Genomic DNA, 16,436 nt, shown 5'->3' on the forward strand with positions numbered 1-16,436 from the left:
AGAAAGTGTAAAGAAGAATTAGTCCCTATTACTACATTTGTAGCCCACATGAAAAATGGTTGCTTTGCTTCATTGTCCCCTCCTCAGGTGCTGCTACAATCATCGTAGCATCTTAACTCAAACTTCATGCTATCAATCTTCAATACCCTTACTTTTCATCTTCGCATACGTACTTGACACGAACTTTGAATCTCAACATGTCACCTTCCAACATTGTTGGTTGTCTGGTAGTGTCATGGTGGTGTTGTTATTCACATAATAAATAATAGGCAAATAGCCTGTTGATACCATTATCACACATCCCTCACATACGTACATCACGGTAATAAGAGAATGTAGATTGATTCTACAACTTTCGTATGGGACGAAAAACTATAAATTGTGCATGGACATCAACTACATAACCACATAATTGGGCTTGCAATTGAAATTCTGATTGTGAGGCACAAAATATTGTTTTAGAGATGGTTCCTCTCCTTGTATGTGCATGATTTTCCTATTCTTGAATCAAAGAGCAAGCGACGTGAAAGACAGAGAGGCAGAGTTTACCTTTCAACTCTCATATCTCCCTCATCCGAAGTCAGAATCGGATGAGGTTTGAGTCATTTTGGGGGTTTTGGCACCTTCCGGATGGATTGAACATGTTGGATTCACTCAAATCTAAGAGGAGTGCAGACGTCAGGACCTACCTATTTCGATCTAAGTTGTGAGACACCAAGTTTGCTCATCTCATTACCTTTGTTAGACCTCTCAACATTTCAACATACAAAGTAGCAGGTCTACCACATTATTTTTGTCAAGGATGGCTCAATCATCTTCTATATGGAATAAGAAGAGGAAAGAAATTATAGAAGATCTCGTAGATACAAAATGGCTTTAGGATAGTCTAGTAGAGGACTTTGTAGAGGCTAGAAAGACATGGGATGGACCTTTGCCAAGCAAGACATTTACTATCCCATCACAAGACTTGTCGAAACCTTAAAAAGTGTACATATCAAATGCTATTATTCTTTTCTTTCCTAGGAAGATGCCATGTTTAAAGTCTATGCAATTAGTGGAGTTTATTTTGTTGCTAGAGGGTTTTACGAAGTATTGCTATCAGAACCGAAGTACAAAACTCAATTACTTGAAGAATCTCCTTTAACATATAGAGATCAAATGGTTCATGCGTTGTCGCGGTCTTTGACAAAAGACTATCAAGGGCTAATTCATCACAAATGGCCTGTCTGGGTGGAAATGCTTGACTTTCCACGAAATTGGAATCACTTATTACCTACAATTGCGGCGGGAATGGGAAGAGTAGTATGCCCCCCAAAAACTACAAGTACTTCTAATAGATTTTGCATTCTTTGGGACACAGATGTTCCAATCTTGGAAGGTATCACCCTAAACTCGGATGATCCAACTATTGGTGCAAGACCATTTAAGCTGAAATGGGGCAAATTTGTAGGTGCATGTTACACATGTAACAAGTTTGGTCATATGCAATCAGAATGCCCAACACTGACTATTCAGCCACCTGAAACCACAATGTTGAAACCTACATCACTGAAAGAAAATAGTCAGGTTTCTTCTTCAAAGGCAAGAAACCAATCTATGATGCAACCCATCCAGAAACTAAGAGTACAAGACAAAGGGAAAAGTAAAGTCCTTTAGACAATTGGTAATGTGCAATCAAACATGCACGATTTGAGACAAGCCTTTGATGTGTACAAAGAGAACACTAAAGGATGGCAAATATCTAAGAAATCCTTTAGAAGCAAGACACATGTGGAGGTGAGGAACTACACTCACGCACTTGAGAATCAAGGTTCATCTTTACAGGTTAATGCTTCAATGCTCTCTTGAGTCTCAGAAGCCTGGAAAAGGGTGAGTACAGGCTCATATGTGGACATTTACGAAGATGGATGAAATGCAGATATTAGTCTTCATGCAAATAAGCATGGAGGTGATACTAATATGCAATCATATTAGTATTTTGCTTTGTTTTATATCTTCAACCATATTAATCATGCATAAACAAGTCAAATGTGTCTCTTTCAATACACAAGTTCTTTGTAACCCTAGTAAATGGAAACTATTTTAGAACTATATTACCTCTTCTCAAGCAGATGTAATTTGTGTTCAAGAACATAAACAAGTTGAATTCAGTGGTCAAGTTGGTTCATTTGGAGGTTTTGACATCTTCTATGTAGGTCAAGGTACAACATTTGGAGTGCTTATGATCATAAAACATGAGCTAAATCCTACAGTTGCCTATAATGATCAACATGGGAGGTGGATGGTTGTGCAATGCATGATAAATGGTGAGACATGATTTTGTTGAAATATATGCCTGGAATGCCTCAAGGGACAAAGCTTTACTTTGGCGAGACATTTGTGCTTATCCATGGCCACAAAATGCATTTATATGTGGAGATTTCAACTACTCTACAAATGCATTTGATAACACTAGTGGGCACTCACATATGTTGAGAGAGGAACAAGGTCAGTGGTATAATATGCAAAGCTCATTGGATTGGGTTGATTTATGGCAAATGACACAGCCACATGTTCCTGGTTTGACCTTTCATCACACCACCCACTCTACATACTATACAAGGCTTGATAGATGGTATTTGTTGCATGCTAGTCAGTATGAAAACTTTACATGTACAATGCATATAGATCCTGCTTTGCAGTTGTCAGATCATGCTCCTGTCTGGCTAGACCTTCATTTTGGGAATCATTCCTATGAAGTGCATCTCCAAAGGAAGAGACTTATGCTCATTAACAACAGTTACCTCAAGCATGAACTCTTTAAGAGGCTGGTCTATGACATAATACCTCCTCTTTATGTAGAAGTCAACATAGATGTTGATATAGCGTGGATACATTTTGTACATAGATTACAAACAATAATACAAGAGTATGGGAAGTGGTATGTCTCAAGATAGAGAGATTACACTCAAGAAGCCAAATTTACTTGGACATAGAAGATCTTTGACTTTGCATGAAGAGGATGCATTGTGTATGGCCAAACACACATTGATGCTACATGACCAAAATAAATTGGAAAAATGGCAAGTTCGGTCAAGACAGTTTCCATTGAAAGACAAAGGATGCTCTTCTAAATCCTTCTTCAAAAGGTTGCATCTAATACGCCATAAGGAATCCATTAAATTCATCAAAATTGTTGATGGTTTGTGGACGACAAACCGACTTGAACTAGCCAAGGAATGTGTAACTCACTTCCCTCACATGTTTGAGAACAAGGTAGTTGTTACAAATGCAATTAAACAAGCCAGAGATACATTCTTATCACTAGTTCAACCCACTATTTGTGTTGATAAAGCTATTGCTTTGGATGGAATATTCACAATGGAGGAGCTTTTGGAGGCTCAGAAGGGCATCGGGAAAGGCAAAGTGCCTGGTTGGGATGGTATTACGTTAGAGTTCATTGCAGAATTTTGGGATGTCCTTAAGGATTTAATTCTATCTATGGCAAATAATGCTTGGAAACAATGGGATATGCCGATCTCATGGAAAGAAGGTTTGGTCCAATTAATACCCAAAAAGAAATTGTGTGAATCTTTTTTGGATTGGCGACCAATCATGCTCATGCCAGTGATCTATAAACTTATTGAAAAGATAATTGTTAATCGTATTAAGGACACTTTGTTGGGAGGCATCCACGTCAATCAGTACGGGTTCATTCCTCGAAGGCAAATTACAGATAATATTGCTAATGCCTATATTGGAATGGAGTATGCCAAATACACTAAACAACATGTATTGCTCATGCAAATTGACATTGAAAAGGCCTTTGACACCATCAAATGGGATTTTGTGGTAGCCACAATGGTCAAACTAGGATTTGGTCCGAACATGTCTCAAGTAATCTATTGGCTTTATGGGTCTAGCACATCTTCATGCATTATTGAGGGTGAATTGACAGATTCATGGAGCTTAGAAAAATCAGTACGACAAGGTTGTCCTATAAGTGCATTGTTGTATGCAATCGCAACTCATCCACTACTATTGTATATGGATCATCTAGTATTAATTGGTCAACTTCACGGTTTGCAAATGAAAGACGTACATGATTTCGTGGCTTAGGCATATGTAGATGATACATCATTCCTGCCACAAAACAATCCAAATGATATAAGGGTGATTATGGATGCCCTCCAATTGTATGGATTAGTTGTTGGATTGCATGTTAACTTCAACAAGTCCAAACTTCTACCCTTGACACCATATAGTTGGCATCAACTTTTATGGCTAGGTCAAGTTGTTAACCCAAATGAAATGGTTAGACATCTTGGCTATCCATTAGGATGGAATGCAACAGGGAAAAGAAAGGTTGAATGGGTTCTACAAAAAGTGAGACAAAAGCTAAGCTATTGGAAGATTGCAACATGCCCACTCCATGTCAGATTGCAGATAGTGCAATCTATATTCATGGCTTACATGCAGTATTACGTAATTATGATTGATAGGCCAAAACACATGATACAAAGGATTAACTCAGAAATCATAAGTAGCTTTTGGTGCTCTAAGCAATCGCATAGAGGTATACGACTCCTATCACTAGAGAAGATATGCACCCCACGATTGAGTGGAGGGCTAAATATTCTTAATTTGCATTTGTATATGTTGGCTAGAAAAGCTACTTTATTGCCAAAATTTGCTAAAAAAACATTGCCTTGGGCAAGAATGCTATTTGATATGTTTGATAATTTGAAAACCAAGTCATTTGGCTCATGGGATACTAACCATTGGGATGTAGTGTTTGGAAAGCTTGACGGGCACATCAAAGTTTTGTCCGTTTAGCGCAAAGCTTCTAAAGCACTGGAAGGAAGTATTGCACCATATAAAATGGAGAGGTAGGAATTCAGAATCAAGGAACTCTTTACGCCTCGAAAGCTTACGCTGGAGTGCTATATTCCCACAGTCACTAGTTGAACAAGAGCCTAGGAAAGCTTATTTTTTAGCAAAGAAGGGGTTGAAATCAATTGTAGATGTGGTAAATGACCAAGGTCACTTATTGCACTTCAATGACATGACATGTCATTATAGTCTTGGGCCACATCATTGTGTTATTTGGAATCAAGTCACAGAGTTGGTACTTTCCTTATTACTTGTGCCACCTCTAGATGGAGATTGCAGGATTCATGATTGGATGTTACAAAAAGGGAACATTGTTATTCCAATGTATAACATTAGAACACATTCAGTGTATATGTTGTTGCAACTTGTCCCATGGTTTCATGAACATGCAAATGCATTATGGAACCTACACAAAACACAATCCTAGTGGAAGAACAGACTTACAAGCTTATGGAGCTCCGGTCTTCCACTTAAGCAATGAGTATTCCTATGGAGATGCCTATTGGGTGTGCTCCCGACTGGGTCGAATCTTCAAAAGAGATAGATAGTCTCACCACATTGTGCAAGCTGTGGTGGATGATTGGAAACGATCCCACACTTATTATGGACTTGCTCATTCACTACAACATTTGTACAAAGACTAAGTGTATCTCTTTATCACAGATTTCCTGGCCGAAGGTTTGGTAAACACTTTTGGCTATTTGGACAAATTGTGTGCGCCCTATCCAACAATGCCTATTTTCTCCAATGGACACGATTTTGGGCACTATGGACCATTTGGACAGCCCGCAATAATAAGGTCTTTGATCAAAACCAACTGCATGAAGTTAGCTTTTTTAAGCAATCCCTTAGGCAATCTCTATTTGATTGTCTGCAACTTAGAGACGTCACACTACAAATTTACAATCTTTACTTTGAGTGCTTTTAAGATCTTTAGTGTCTAATTGACACTTCTATATTTTTCTTTATTTTTTGTGGGTTTTCACCTCACTTTGAGGTTTCCCACTGGTAATAAAAGTGTTACTAAAAAATAATCATAAATCAAAGAAAAGGCAAAGGCATAGAGCCCATTAGCGTGATTAGCGTGCATCCCTCACATACTTACATTATGACAATAAGAGAACGTAGATAGATTTTACAACTTTATTATGGGATGAATGACTATATATGATACATGGACACCAATTATATATAACCACATAATTGGGCTTGCAATGTGAATTTAAAACATCAAGCACTATGTACAGTTCTAGAGCATAATGTGATTCTAGAGATGTTTCATCTCCTCGTATGGGCATGATTTCCATTATCAAGAATCAAAGAAAATGCATGGGCATTAATCATATGGTCACAAAATTATTGGGTTTCGCAATGTAAATTCTAAGATTAATCAAGTTTGATGCCGGTTTTTATTGCCCATTTGGGAGGCTAGTTGTATAAAAGAGTATAACTAGAAGATAAACATGTAAAAAGGGAAATAATGTATCATTTTTGGCACTAATAGGGATTGCCTCAACTAGAAATACCCTCTCATGATGACTAGTGACCACCCTTGGTAATAAGTTGAAGTGGACTTCCATGATTGGTGACACCCTTTGCAATAGACAATTAAAAGTTCAAGAATAGTTTATTGGCCATCTATTAATATTATTCGCAATTATCTCTTAGTTTAAAGAAGGTAGATGAATTACACAAGATGATTTATGAACACTTTTACGAGGGATTCTTCAGATAAACGTATGGTTTCATTGTTGACGGTGATTATATTGTTCATTACCAAGAAGGCCAAGTTGATTGTAGTAGCTTTGTAATTTGGGTACTCTAGAAAGAGATCCTTTTACATTTTTACGATGTTCAGATTGACAACAGTTTTGAATTGGAATGAAAGTTATATTCATTTAGCACGGGAGGAAGCAAATATTGGTGAATTAACAACATCTCATTAGAGAGAGATAAGAGGATTTAAGATAGATCATAACATTTTGATCTCAAGATTGTGAGAGGGACACATTTTGAGCTCTCAAGATTAGTGTATCGTGTGATCATGTACCTATCAAATACAACACTACAATCTTCAAGATTGTGAGGAAAGGAGGGCATTTGTAACAATCAGCAACAGTTCGGTTTGAACCGAACCGAACCGTGAAACCGCGGTTTAACGGTTTCAACAGTTCGGTTCAGGTTTGGGTTTTTTAAAACTGTTCGGTTCTGCTCGGTTTCAACAGTAAAAAACCGCGGTTTAAACGGTTTAACGGTTTTTGTTTTTTTTTTAATTGTAAAAATTTTAAATTTTGTTTTTAAACAATCTTTTCATTTTTAGACCTTATTCTCACATTTTAGGAACATCTTAAAAAAAAATTAAATTTTAAAAAATAAAAAATAAAAAATTTGACCTATGTTGAAAATCGAAACCGAACCACGAAACCACGGTTTTTATGGTTTAATGGTTTAATGGTTTAACGGTTTGAAAAATGTTTAACGGTTTGGTTCGGTTTGGTTCAGGTTTCAAAACAATTTAACGGTTCAGTTTGGACCCTCTCAAACCAAACCAAACCGTTGCCGATTGTTAGGCATTTGTATTCTCTCTTCTAGAATGATCGATTTATTATATATATATATGTCCCTGTGCACATTTTATTATACAAAACATGAATATTATAGTCATAAGGCTAAAAAGCTAGACAGGTGTATGGCCAAAGGGATTGTGTGAAACCTTATCGTCAATGTAATCCTTGCGACGAATTGTGGTGAGGAACATGATAAGTAGTCGATTGTCGTCATCATCAAGTATATATATATATATATAATTATATAACTATATATAGTTAGTATCCAGAATGAAACAAACGTTACACATGTTGTCGACACAATGTAATTTCATCGGAACATAGATAACGTTTGACACGTGTCGATGTGTAAGAGGCGAGCTTGAGAGCCTGTTGGTCCATGTGTGGGACCCCCCTCCCCTACACAAATATAAATTATAATTATATATGTATGTATGTATGTATTGGCCCCTCCTCTTTTTGGCTCATGTTTGTGTGCATTTTATACAAAACAAAAGAAAGATGAGAAGACTCATCTGAGTCCACACAAAAATTCTATCTTTCCTTTCATGCTGTTATATGCTCTTTTCTTCTGCCCTCATTTCCTTGTATGTTGTTTGGATCAAAGCACACGCACACAGCGACAGAGATCAACAGATCGATCGATAGATAGATACTAGATAGAGAGCGAGAGGTATGTGTATCTCTGTTTCTTTGTATTGTTTATGCATACTCTGATTTTGTTTTCTGCGTATGCTTGTTGAATACCCTGTTTCTTCTGCATATACCCCATGAATTCTTTTTCCTTCGTTCTATATATGCTTGTTGAATTCCCTGCTTTCTTTGTTGATTTGATGAATAAACTATTTTTTGTGTATATCTGATGAAGAATATGTTCCTTATTGTACCTGATTGTTTCTCTGTTTCTGTGAATAACTAATGAAATACATCCCTTCGATCTAACCCGATAAATTCTCTGTTCCATGTATGACTGGCCTAGCAGCTGTTTCTCTGTCTATACCTCATTAATACTCTGTTTCTCTGTTATAACTGATTACATTTAATGATCCGAGTTGACGAAATTCTAATATTTAAAGTCTCATGCTTTAGGGGGAAAAACCATTTGCAGCATCATGATTTAATGAGGACCCATTTTTATTGCTGCAGAGAGAGAGAGAGAGAGAGAGAGAGTAGAGAGGAAAATCTTAGAATATCATGTCTTTAGGAAAACAATTATTTATTTTTATTGTTTTAAGGCTTTTTACATCTGCAAAATCTTGATTTACTTCTTGCCTTCTTATTTATTCGCAGTTACTGCCTCAAGCGACGAAAATTCACAAGAATCCAAATTCAAGTTTTGCTGGCAAATCAGACAAGTTTGAATGCAAGAAGTGACTTTGTTTATCATTATATATAGAAAGACAATAGGAAGAAGGAAACAACATTAAGAAGAGAAGGGTTCAATCCATACCGGCATCTAAAGAAAATTGGATATTTATACCTAAAAAAGGTCAATCTTTATGAAGGATTGCTGAGATGAACTCAAGCGGGTTTAACCTGCCTAAAGGAACATCAGTAGCTTTCAATTTTCGGGCTGAATTAGATTCGCCATCACATCATGGTTTAAGTATAAAACCCGGATGTGTATTCGATCTAGGTAGTCAATGGAACATCTCTGGTGCATTGAATTTTGATTTACAAATTCATGTCAAAGACAACACCCCTTCATCATCTCACCTTAAATATAAGAAGAGCCTAACATGCTCTTCTCACTTGAGCGAGAAGGTGCCATCCATTTTTCCAGTGAAGTTGAGCTCATACGTTAAGGAATGGATTGGGCAAATTTTTAGCAGTGAAAATCAAGGACATGGATCTAAACCAGGCAATGAAATTGGAGAAGATGTGCAAGCGAGTAGGTTTAGATCATTTTTGCTTGAATATGACAATAATGGCGCTTTACCCACATTTACCATGAAGCCTCTTGAGCACAATAAAGGTTCATTATCTCCTTATGAAGATCCTAAGACTCATGTTCTTAATGCAGAAACAATGGGGGAAAGGCCACTAGTTTCGGATACACCATCAGCCAGAGCATTGGAGAGCGCAACATTTTTTGATGTGCTACAAAATAACCTTTCACAAGAGGCCAAGCTAGCTGAGCTTTTTACTTATGATTTATGTCCAAAGAAGAGAGAAAGGGATGACTTGGAAACAATGAACAGATTTCGATCGCCTGATGCTCTTGCATCATGGCTAAATGATAGGTTACCGTCAGGTGTTTCTCATTGGGGAACAGCTCCGGGTACCAAGAGGGTAGCTAATCTATGGATGGAGCTAATAGAAGGTGAAATTGTGCTTGAAGATGCCCACCCACCTAGGAGAACTGTCCATGTTGCAAGTGTTCATATAAAAAATGATGCTGGGCATGTGCTCGTTGAAGCTCATCAAGAGATGGCTGATGGAAGCATCAGGCATCGAAATCGACCATTATCTGAGAAAATGAGACCGGGTGAAGATGTGGAGACTGCCTGCTTTCGTGGCATTTCTGAAGAGTTGGGTTGTCAATTAGGTTGCAAAAGTAGAGTGAAGATCGTACCGGATTCATATAGACAAAAACTAGAGGAAAGGGAATCTTTGTCTTATCCGGGTCTCTTAACATCTTATATCATACATTCCATTGATGTTACTATAAAGGATTTGCCTGATACTGGATTTTACACAGTCGAAGATGAAATGGCCTCAAAACAAATCGATGAGACTCCCCCACTTTCCTTACTTAGTTCTGTTGTCTCTCCTAATGGGACGGATGGCAAAAATAATAACATTGCTGTGGGCGTGAAGAAACACTTTTGGAGATGGGTTCCTCAACATCTTTGATTGTAACTTTTCTTGGTTCAGTGGACAATTATTCGGTTTTGCAACGCTCAAATCTCGTGCGGTACTTGCCAACTAATATAAATATATATAAAGTATTCTTCTTCTTCATTATGGGTGGTTGTCATCTGTATATAGATATTATTTTGGACACCATTCATGTCCCATACACATCACAAATCTTCTTCAATTTTAATCGTAAACTTGAAAAGCTTACAGCTTCATTTGTCATTCTGTTTGATGCTTTCTCAGAACCGCAATACAAAATATAGGTTCTCAAAATTACAGATTTTGTGAATGGGCCACTCAGTTATAGGTTCATAAACGAGCCATTGTCATAGACACAATTTGGTCTTCTCTCAATGTTTTTCTTGGCACTGCCATGGTAAATGTCTGGTTAAAAATAGAATGTTTCCAAAGGGTAGATGTTTTCAAACAAACACATGCATAAATTTTGCTTAGTTCGGTGACCGCCTCATTATTATTACTGCTGTAGTTTTTACAATTCAAGTACTTGAATTGTTACAATAACAAAGTGATAGTATTTGGAGGCTATCTTTTAGACACGAGATGATGTTATCAATAGCATGAAAGAGAAATCAAAGAGATTGATAGCCTCAAGAGGTCCAACTATATAATCTTCTAAAAGATTACATGGATTTTCTAGGTTTGAGCCCCCCATTTTTCATTATTAAGGTGAAGACTTGGGTGTAAAATACAACTCACAAATTTAGATTGATTGTGGTAAACTTGTGATTACAGGTTTTGTGCGGTCAGGCTTCAATCAGTGAGCATTATGTTGTTGACATGTAAATGCCATGTCACCTATTCTCTAATGGGCCCTTCACATCTAAGTGTGTGAGAAAGTTACGAGGTAGTTTGACCTATGATTTAAGTAGTGTGTAGTATGGCAATCTATCCTGTCATCTGTTCTCTAGGGATCCTTTCACATTTAAGTGAGTAGGAAAGCTATGCAAATAGTTTGATGTATGATGTATGTAGTATGCAAAGGGATCCTCCCTATTCAAGTAGGAGACGTGTTCCACTGTCATTTGAAGAATGTGAAACGTTGAACTCTGCAATCGAGTTATCATTCCTATTTCTAAGGTGGTTGTGATAATGTTATGATGATTACTTCTAGGATGATTGTGACAATGTTATCTATGATATAAGTAGTGTAATGTGCAACATTCCATCCTCAGTAATCTGTAGCAGACAACATTGTATCCAAAGAATGCAAAACTCCTATTCTCAATTGGAGGCAGCTCCCTTGTTATTTGAAGGATGATGAGAGTTTTTTATTATGGTACATCAGGCATGCCTCCTGCACTTGTAGGAATTTTTGGGTCTTGGATTTTGCTTTCCATCTTATCCAAATGTTTCTTGAACGACTTGGAGATCAGCATTCCATTCTGAACTTGCTTTTGTGACTTGGAACCTTGAACCTGGTTTCCTTATCAATGATTTGGGCAGCTAAATCACAAGACAATGTAGATATCTGTGTAGACCTGTAATATAAGTGTGAATCCAAGGAACATTCGGAAATATGTAAAATAGTGAACGAATAATAATGATGGCTTAAGTAAATTAGGGAGAGAAAGTTGGGCCATTATGTCTTCAGCTCAGTTATTTTACATTTAACAATCTGGTAGTGTAAAAACACTATCACGCATATATTCATGCAAATCCGTACATCAATCACAAGCTCTCCATGTAAAACTCTGATTTCATGTCAATAAATAATGACGAGCCACTGGACATTGTAATTTGTAAGTCCACAAGTGTAGGGAAAGTGCTAGTAGCGAAACTCTGCAATTGAAGAGATAATTCTTATTTCCAGGGTGGTTGTGATAATGTTATAAATTATAATGCTTACTTCAAGGATGGTTGTAATAATGTTATCTATGATAGAAGTTGTGTAATGTGCAACATTCCATACTCAGTACTGTAGCAGGCAACATTGAAGGGCATCCCTCCTGCACTTGTAGGGTGGTTGTGATAATGTTATAAATTATAATGCTTACATCAAGGATGGTTGTGATAATGTTATCTATGATAGAAGTTGAGTAATGTGCAACATTCCATACTCAGTACTGTAGCGGGCAACATTGAAGAATGCAAAACTCCTATTCTCAATTGGAGGCAGCTCCCTTGTTATTTGAAGGATGCTAGTTTTTTGTTATGGTATACCAGGCATCCCTCCTGCACTTGTAGGAATTTTTGGGTCTTAGATTTTGCTTTCTATCTTATCCGAATATTTCTTGAACTTGGAGAAAAGATCAGCATTCCATTCCGAACTTGCTTTTGTGACTTGGAACCTTGAACCTGATTTCCTTATCAATGATTTGGGGAGCTAAATCACAAGACAAAATGTAGATAATCCGTGGAGACCTGTGATATACATTTGAATCCAACAAACATTTTTAAACATTTAAAATAGTAAACGAATAATAAAAAGATGGCTTGAGTAAATTAGGCAGAGAAACTTGAGCCGTTTAGTGTTCAGCTCAGTTATTTTACATATCTGGTAGTTTAAAAACATTAACATGCATATAATCATGCAAATCCGTGCATCAATCACAAGCTGTCCATGTCAAAACTCCGATTTCATGTCAATAAATAATGACGAGAGTGCCATGAGATGTTGCAATTTGTAAATATCCAAGACTATGTAATTTGTAAATGTCCACAATTGTAGGGAAAATGCTAGAGTGATCTCTTTTCACTCATGTAACACGTTTAAGACAGTTTCATGATGCACCCTTTGAATATGCAATCATGCACATACTACGGATTCTGTTCTCAGAGTCCTTTTTAGGTTATATTCCGCAATCCTAACATTAAACATTCAAATGTTTCATAGCTGTCTGAACGTCCTTGTCTCCACGTCCACTGCAGTTAATAACCACCCTTGTTCCAGGTTTTAGAGTTGGGCACAATCTCTCCAAATATGCTAATGCATGTGATGTCTCCAAAGCTGGTATAATGCCTTCAAGCCTTGAAAGCTGCACAAAAGCTATGAATAAACCGAATCAAGATGTTAGAACTTAAAAAAGAAAAGCATCTAATGTTAGAACTTAAAAAAGAAAAGCATCTAACGTTATTATTCTTGGAGAGGAAAAGTGAATGAACGTTTTTCTTTAGTTTGCCTCCTTGAAATAAAAAAGTACTTGATGCAAAAAAACATCACGGTTGAATATGAAGTTTCAGAAAAAGACCCTCGAATTTTCCAAACCCGAGTCTCTTTATCACACGCAAGACAAGACAATTCTCCTTTCCACTTCACTTATTTCTCTCATTCCTGTCATCTTGTCAGGACTAAATATGAAGCAAAAGGGCAATGGTATGTACCATAACATAAAAAGACAAGAAAAAGACATACCATTCAAAGCCTCTTCATCGGTAACACTATGGTATTCTGCTCGTCCCATATCCTTCAAAAAGCTATGCTCTGGTCCAACACCCGGATAATCCAACCTGAACATCCCTTGCAAGTATTAGCCTCATCAATACATATAACGAAAACTATCATGGGAAACTGAAGGGTTTTATACTACATACCCTGCACTGATCGAATGAGGCTCAATTATTTGACCATCATCATCTTGTAACAAGTAACTCATAGCACCATGCAGAACTCCCACTTCCCCTTTGGTTAGAGTAGCTGCATGCTTTCCGCTATCTAATCCAAACCCTGCAGCTTCAACCCCAATCAACCGTACATCTTCGTCATCAACAAACTCATGAAACAGACCCATGGCATTTGAACCTCCCCCAACACAAGCAACAAGAACATCTGGCTTTCCTCCCCACTTCTCCAAAGCTTGTCGACGTGTCTCCTTACCAATAACAGCATGAAATTCCCTTACCAACATGGGATAAGGATGAGGTCCAGCAACAGACCCTAGGATGTAGTGCGTTGTTTCCACATTTGTCACCCAATCCCTTATAGCTTCAGAAGTGGCATCTTTCAATGTGGCAGTACCATGATGGACAGGGCGTACCTAAAGAAACCATTAACAAATAAAGAAAAAACATGATTATTTGCAAAAGGTGTGTTCACAAAGAAAGAAAACGGATATATACTACAAACTCTAAAGATCTCCATGGACTTTTTAGACATGTTGCAAAGTTGGAAACTGCTTATGTTAACTTGTCGAAGCTAGAAACAATAGAAACTGATATCAAAAGACCTACCTCAGCTCCGAGAAGTTTCATCCGGAAAACGTTCAGAGACTGTCTTTCCATGTCTTGGGCACCCATGTAAATGACACATTGTAGACCAAAGCGAGCACAGACAGTAGCAGTAGCAACGCCATGTTGTCCAGCACCTGTCTCTGCAATGATGCGCTTTTTTCCTAATTGTTTTGCCAGTAATGCTTGTCCAACTGCATTGTTTATCTTGTGTGCACCTGTATGGTTCAAATCCTCTCTTTTGAGGTAAATAAGAGGACCACCTTTCTCACCTTGGCCATAATGTTCTGTAAGCCTTTCAGCAAAGTATAAAGGTGTTTCTCTCCCCACATAATCTTTCAGAATGCCTGCGAGCTCATCCTGAAAGATAGTTACTGGAGTTAGAATAACATATCTGTAGGCCCTTTTCATTGAGAAGGACAAAAAAAATATTTACCTAATATCTCCATACATAATAGTAACATGCAACCAACGCATTCTGTGTAATGCAAACTGTACCCACACGCATATGAACTATATTTGATTATAGATTGCAATGCATGCACATAGTTTGACCTCTTTATCTTCATGTGAGACAAAAATTAACCTGATGTGCATATGTGTAGCATATAAATTTACCATGTACCAACACAGGTATGTATATTTGTACATAAGAACAGGCATTAAATGGTAAACTCATGTATGCTCTTCAAAACATTAGATTCCCTAAAATATGAACACATAAAATCAAGTTATAGTGCTTGAAAAAACAACTGTGAGCCCTGGTGGTAAGATGTTTCAAATACTGGAATTAATGGGGATTGATAAGACGCAAAGATAGAAGAATGCCTTGTGTATTACAACTAGAAAAATGCTGGTCAGCTACAAACATGAAAAGCAACATTTTGAAATCTGTGTGGTCAACTAAACCTCAGTTTAGAGGTATGTATATGCTTCCCTATGTAAAATTAGATTTTTTTGAGAGATGCATATATATATATATATATATATATATATATATATATATGAAAGGTGGTTGGAATGTTAACAAATACCAAAGAAAATCCAGTGCATTGACCCCAAATTTCTCAAGAGAATTGTATGGTAGTTGATCCTCTACATAAAACTAGATTTTCCAGAAATTTACATGCATAAAAACAGGTAAAGATCTCTGCTATTAAGCAGTTTTAGTGGTTAATATCATAAATGTCTGAAACGGACGGATTCCAAAGGGATCAATCCAACCACAAAAATCACATATTGTATATAATGCTGCTTGAAAGATGATAAATTTCGTGTGCATATGGACAGCCATATATTTAGATAAATATACATACATATACATACATGTACAATATACATACATATACATACATACATATACATACATGTACAATATACATACATATACATATATACACACGTGTGTGCGCGCGCGCATACCTGGAAGGCCGAGTCTGCAGAGAGGGTTTGAAATGCAGTTTCGAGCTCGTCCAAAGCGGACATTAGGGTTTCAGGAACATATTTCCCACCGAAACGGCCAAAACGACCAAAAGAGTCGGGTCTCTGAACATCCTTGAGGGAGGGAAGAGCCGGCCCAGTGGATGTGATGGTGGAGTTGATGGGAGGGGACATGACACAGTAAACTCTGTTGAAGGCGTTGAGGGGGGAGGTCCGGGATAAGACAGGTCGGGAGGCGAGGGTGGGGAAGGCGGTGTGGGGGGGAGTGGAGGCGGAAGCTTTCAACGCCATAGCCAGAGGCAGAGGAAGAGCAGGTGAGTTATATGTTATATGGACGGACTGTGCTACAGGAACCCGCAGCCCAAACAAAATACATATACATAAAGGGAAGGGAAGGGAAGGGAAGGGGTGGGCTTTGGTCGGGTGGGGATGGGGATGGGGATGGGCACCACGTGGACACATACACTTCCAAGTGAAAATGGAAATAAATAAAGCCTTAAGCCTTTTCCT

At 37.6% G+C, this 16,436-nt stretch overlaps 3 protein-coding genes across 4 annotated transcripts; 2 read left to right on the top strand and 1 right to left on the bottom strand.

The window, feature by feature from the left end:
* Positions 1–802: 802 nt before the first annotated feature.
* Positions 803–1,656, top strand: LOC147864080 (uncharacterized). The gene is made up of 2 exons (XM_087319342.1): positions 803–859; positions 1,024–1,656. The coding sequence occupies exons 1-2, from the start codon at positions 803–805 to the stop codon at positions 1,654–1,656; spliced, it is 690 nt and encodes a 229-aa protein (XP_087175468.1).
* A 7,073-nt stretch (positions 1,657–8,729) lies between these two features.
* Positions 8,730–10,347, top strand: LOC147864081 (uncharacterized). The gene has a single exon (XM_087319884.1). It carries the CDS (start codon positions 8,955–8,957, stop codon positions 10,293–10,295), a length of 1,341 nt encoding a protein of 446 aa, XP_087176010.1. The 5' UTR covers positions 8,730–8,954; the 3' UTR covers positions 10,296–10,347.
* Positions 10,348–12,065: 1,718 nt separating this feature from the next.
* Positions 12,066–16,234, bottom strand: LOC147864082 (tryptophan synthase beta chain 1). 2 transcript variants are annotated; one of them, XR_015529809.1, is made up of 6 exons: positions 15,909–16,234; positions 14,490–14,846; positions 13,854–14,296; positions 13,675–13,769; positions 13,019–13,308; positions 12,066–12,101 (listed from the first exon to the last, which is right to left on the bottom strand). XR_015529809.1 is itself a non-coding variant. In XM_087319805.1 (5 exons), exons 1-5 carry the CDS (start codon positions 16,215–16,217, stop codon positions 13,133–13,135), a joined length of 1,380 nt encoding a protein of 459 aa, XP_087175931.1. In that variant the 5' UTR covers positions 16,218–16,234; the 3' UTR covers positions 12,771–13,132. The 2 variants fall into 2 exon arrangements, 1 of the variants encoding a protein (XP_087175931.1); XM_087319805.1 differs by lacking the exon at positions 12,066–12,101 and having other exon boundaries at positions 12,771–13,308.
* Positions 16,235–16,436: the final 202 nt, after the last annotated feature.

Source organism: Azolla caroliniana, unplaced genomic scaffold, assembly GCF_043228905.1.
Source record: "Azolla caroliniana isolate FFs.n. ecotype wild unplaced genomic scaffold, voAzoCaro1.0.p SCAF_5, whole genome shotgun sequence".
In the NCBI taxonomy this organism is placed as follows: domain Eukaryota; kingdom Viridiplantae; phylum Streptophyta; class Polypodiopsida; order Salviniales; family Salviniaceae; genus Azolla; species Azolla caroliniana.

Coding starts and splice junctions, on each gene's coding strand:
- LOC147864080 (XM_087319342.1), top strand. CDS start 803: ATGGCTCAATCATCTTCTATATGGAATAAGAAGAGGAAAGAAATTATA. Junction 860..1,023: donor AAGAAATTATAGAAGATCTC/GTAGATACAAAA, acceptor TTTCTTTCCTAG/GAAGATGCCATGTTTAAAGT.
- LOC147864081 (XM_087319884.1), top strand. CDS start 8,955: ATGAACTCAAGCGGGTTTAACCTGCCTAAAGGAACATCAGTAGCTTTC.
- LOC147864082 (XM_087319805.1), bottom strand. CDS start 16,217: ATGGCGTTGAAAGCTTCCGCCTCCACTCCCCCCCACACCGCCTTCCCC. Junction 13,770..13,853: donor CCTCATTCGATCAGTGCAGG/GTATGTAGTATA, acceptor AGGGATGTTCAG/GTTGGATTATCCGGGTGTTG. Junction 13,309..13,674: donor CGATGAAGAGGCTTTGAATG/GTATGTCTTTTT, acceptor GTTTATTCATAG/CTTTTGTGCAGCTTTCAAGG.